The following is a 4467-nucleotide window of genomic DNA, read 5'->3' on the forward strand; positions in this document are numbered from 1 at the left end:
TAAGAGGGGAAATTCTTAAAAAGCAAGTTTAAATACACACCATGTGTGTCACACATAATACAAGCTACTCTCCCAGGAAAGTAACCCTCTCTCAAAGCAGTGGCTTGGAAGAGCAATCAATTAATCTGAGGGTGACAATACAAAGGACCAAATGTTTCTGGCTTCCAGGTTGGAAAACACTGGGAAGGTTGCCATGTCTCCTCCCAGATTTCTCTGGCATCTGCTAGTCCTGCTTCTTTGTTAATAAGCATCTTCTCCAGTGAACTTAGATTTACATCTTCAGCACTGGGGCTTGGTGGGAGCAGGGAAGGCTAGAAAGACCTTTGCCTGTGAATATCTGTCCTGCTGTCAGGCAAACAGAGGGAAAGGCAGAGGGAGCACCTCCTTTATAACAGTTTTGAGTTAAAAATCCTGACTTTAGGGAGACATTCTGGTTTCTTTCACCCATTAATTACCTAACATATTATCAGTCATTCTTCAACACATGATAACTTAGGAGAATAAGAACTCTATTTATATTGTGTCATCATTGTAGAAAAAGATTATGAAACATTGTGTCCTTGAAATTCCCTGTTCTATTCCCAGGACTCTATCCAAGTCAAGGGAACAATAAGAGCAGTCCTGGGCTGGAATATCTAGGTAAAAATAACTGGCAGGGCATTGAATATCTGTGCTATGTTCAGGGAGCTTAGGACAACTTAGTGTTTTTGTAGATAGATACTGCTTTCTTGCATTACTAAGTCTCTTGGAATGTTGATCATACAATGGGGCAATGTAAACCTAACCTATATATTCCTCCTTCCTATTGTAACTGGTTACAACTCAGTGCTGTGGAGAGAAAAAATATTTATCCAGCTGCCACCAGACAAAGCATTAGGAGACATGAGGCACTACTGGGTGAAGCACCCTGAGGGACGGAGGTGCTATCTATTCTTTTCACGACTGGATATTCTCTTAAGCAATTTTTAATAAACCTCATGTCCCAGATGCCATCTCCAGGCAACCTGTCCCACTGCCCTAGCACAACTGGGCTCTGAAAAATTGTGAACTATGCTATGTAATAAAATACCAGAAAGTTTTTTGGAAGGTAGGCAAAGAGTGGTGTTCTGAGGTGGGGGGAGAGAGTTAGGCTTGGGACAGAGGAAGAATTACCTCTCATGGCAATAAGCAAATACCAGGACGTTTGTAATCAAGATCTATTAGTTGTGTGTCTCAGAGTCTTGTGCCATTACTATGAATCAGCAACCAAGATTCCTGTACCATCTCCTCATCTGAGACCAGAGAGGGCAGCTGATCCTGAGGAGGGTTGACTCTAATGTCATCTGAAATTCCCAGGTCATTGTGGTGGCCAGTATCTTAGAGTGTTGCCAGAGTTATCTAAACACAAAGATCTAAATATTTCTCTTCTTAGTTGTTCTTGTATATAAAATGAATATCATAGAATCAGAATATCATAGAATCAGATAACAAATTACTTGCTTTAGGACTATGAGTACCTGTTTTCCGCAAATTGAAAAGCATGAGCATGATCACATAGTCATGGGTGGGTTTTATATCTATGTGGCCTTATTTCTCTGTTTGTAACAGGACAAGAAATACATGATGTCCAGGAGTTGTTTTCTAAAATATTCTACTTCTAGGACCTAAGAATTAGCTTCCTAAGGGCTCCTTTAATGTCACGATTCCTCAGGCTGTAGATGAAGGGATTGACCAAGGGTGTCACCACTGTGAAGATGACAGTGGCCACAGTGTCTTGAACTGAGTAGGAGGATGAAGGGTGCATATAGACCCCCAAGATTGCCCCATAGAATAGGGAAACCACTGTGAGGTGGCACCCACAGGTGGACAGGGCTTTCCTTATCCCTTGGGCTGACGGCAACTTCAGCACATTAGAGAAGATGAAAGCATAGGAAACAATGATACATGTAAATGGTGTCATAAATATCAAACCACCCACAGTGAAGACCATCAAGTCATTGATAAATGTATCGGAACAAGAGAGCTTGAGAATAGGGTAAGGGTCACAGAAGAAGTGGTGCACAGCATTGTTGGAACAAAAGGTGAGTTGAGTCATGAGAAGAGTGTGTAAGAGAGCATGCAGGTTGGTAGTGAGCCAGATACAGTCACCAGAAGGACACAGAGTTTGGGCCTCATGATCAAGGTGTAGTGAAGTGGACAACAAATGGCTACATAATGGTCATAGGCCATCACACTCAGGAGGAACCCATCCATATTGCTGAAAGTGATGAAGAAGTAGATCTGGGACATGCACTCTCTGTAGGATATGGACTTGCTCCCCACTATGTGATTCACCAGCATCTTGGGGATTGTGACTGATGAAATGCAGATGTCAACAGTGGAGAGGTTGGCCAGGAAGAAGTACATGGGTGTATGGAGATGAGGGTCACAGCTGATGGCCAAGATGATGAGAAGGTTCCCAATGATGGTGACCAGGTACATCCCCAAGAACAGCCCACAGAGGACCTCCTCCTGCTGTGACTTCCCAGACAATCCCAGGAGGAGGAATCCTGTGACCATTGTCTGATTTTTTCCATCCATGTCTGTGGGTAGAATTGTCATACCATAAGATCATTTATCAAAATAGATTCTACTGTCATGTATAATCAATGAAAAGACCAATAAATTTAAAATTCCTATTATCATAAAAAAGATTACATGATAGCAGTAGAGCCAAAACATTGTATAGAACAACATGTTGATAGATTGAGTACTAACTGCAACGTGATTATCTTATTGTGCATCTTTATAGAAGAAGTCTAGTTAATTTCAATGGTGTTTAAATACTAATTTCTATAGTTTTATTCACTCTATTCCATTCCCTTTTGCTTCTCAGTTCTTTCTTATACAAGATGTAACTTACTTTCATAATTGAGGCATTATCTTCCACAATAGAAAGTGAAGAATGAGACAGTTAGGTGATTCATCCATATTCACAAAACTAATAGAAGACAGAGTTCAAAATAAGTTGAACATTTTCTTTTCTTGCTTTTATATAAAGCAAGCATGTGGTTTTCTTTCTTTCTTTCTTTTTGAAATGTGGTCTTTCTGTGTTGCTCATGCTGGCCTAAAACTTCTGATCTTTAGATTATTTCACCTCAGGTTCTGGAATATGTTGGAATATAGGCATGTTATGCCACACCTAGTTACCTTCAGGATGTACTTTGATTAGCTACATTTATGAAAATTCTTTTTCTTTTTCTTTTCTTTTGCATTGCTTAAGGTGAAACCCAGGGCCTCATGGACTTGAGGCTACTGCTATACCACTTAGTTATACGAACAAATTGATTAAAACTTTAAGTTTCAAACTCTGTATTAAGTGCTATACCATAAACCTACAAATTAGGTATATGGTTTCTTTTTAAAAAATCGTTTTTCTCAGAATGTGGGAAATTTGTAAGCTTCCATAGACCTTCTTGGTGGTTTATCCCCAATATTTCAGCTACCTTTAGGATGTCTTTACTGTAGATCATAGCTATTGGGTCTGCTGACCTGATCATGGAGCAGGTAACTGTGGGCAGCCTTTTTCCTCCTCTTCTTCCCTCAGAAGAAAAAAAAGCAGATACTTATTGTATCTGGATTATTTTTCTGTTGGAGGAAAGTGAACTAATTGATAGAGAACAAGTTCACCTGGTGCATCTGAATGATAAAGTCAGGACTAAGAAATCACCATGGCTGGGGGTCAAGTAAAACATTGTGAATGTAATGACTCTGGAAGAATTCATGGTATTTTAGTTGGAAAGGAGGGGAGATGCATACCCTGGGAGACAAAAATCTTAAGAAAAAGGAAGAGTGAGAGGCAGCAACTGCTATCTGATTGCTGAGGTTAAGGATATTCTAGGGAATACTTTGACGATTTGGGTTCTAGGATATACATATTATGTAATAGTGAGATGATGATCACCATGAGAACCAATTTAGTGAAATTAAGGATGCAATGCTGAGATGTGAAATCATTTTACCTGGAGTAATTTGCAGAACCATCACAGGTAAAACTGTATAAGATAAAGCTAGAAGATGTTCCTAATGAGACATGTGTATGGTGGATCTTAGTAGTTGAGGATTGTAGGAGAGAGTGTGAGATATGTCATCAATATAACAGCAAGACAAGCAAGAGAATTGAGAGCCTTGACCAATAGGTGTGCATCTTTTGGTTTTGGGGACAGATAGTTCCCCATAAGGGAAGCAGAGAGAGAGAGGAGTGATAGGATGTCCACAAGGACTTTTCCATTTATGTTGGATTTGCCAGTAAGCCCCAACACTGAGAACATCAAGCTCAAATGATTCTGTATTCTCCTGTTACAGCCTTTGGGTTACAGTATGTGCTTGCATCAGGATGGTCAGTTGCTGGAAATGATGTTACCACTTTATGACTTAGATCCTAACAAGATGAGCTTTGGCAGGAAACCGGTTACTGGTTGCATATTAACCACTCACCTTCTAGATTTT

General features: G+C 40.0%; 1 protein-coding gene across 1 annotated transcript; it reads right to left on the reverse strand.

Annotated features, from left to right (window-relative positions):
* Positions 1-526: 526 nt before the first annotated feature.
* On the reverse strand, positions 527-4125 carry LOC107159775 (olfactory receptor 1F1-like). The gene is given in 2 exon segments (XM_048785036.1): positions 527-2118; positions 2121-4125. Coding segments are annotated over 2 exon segments (942 nt in total). The 5' UTR covers positions 2581-4125; the 3' UTR covers positions 527-1636.
* Positions 4126-4467: the final 342 nt, after the last annotated feature.

This window comes from Marmota marmota, unplaced genomic scaffold (assembly GCF_001458135.2).
Source record: "Marmota marmota marmota unplaced genomic scaffold, marMar, whole genome shotgun sequence".
NCBI lineage: Eukaryota > Metazoa > Chordata > Mammalia > Rodentia > Sciuridae > Marmota > Marmota marmota.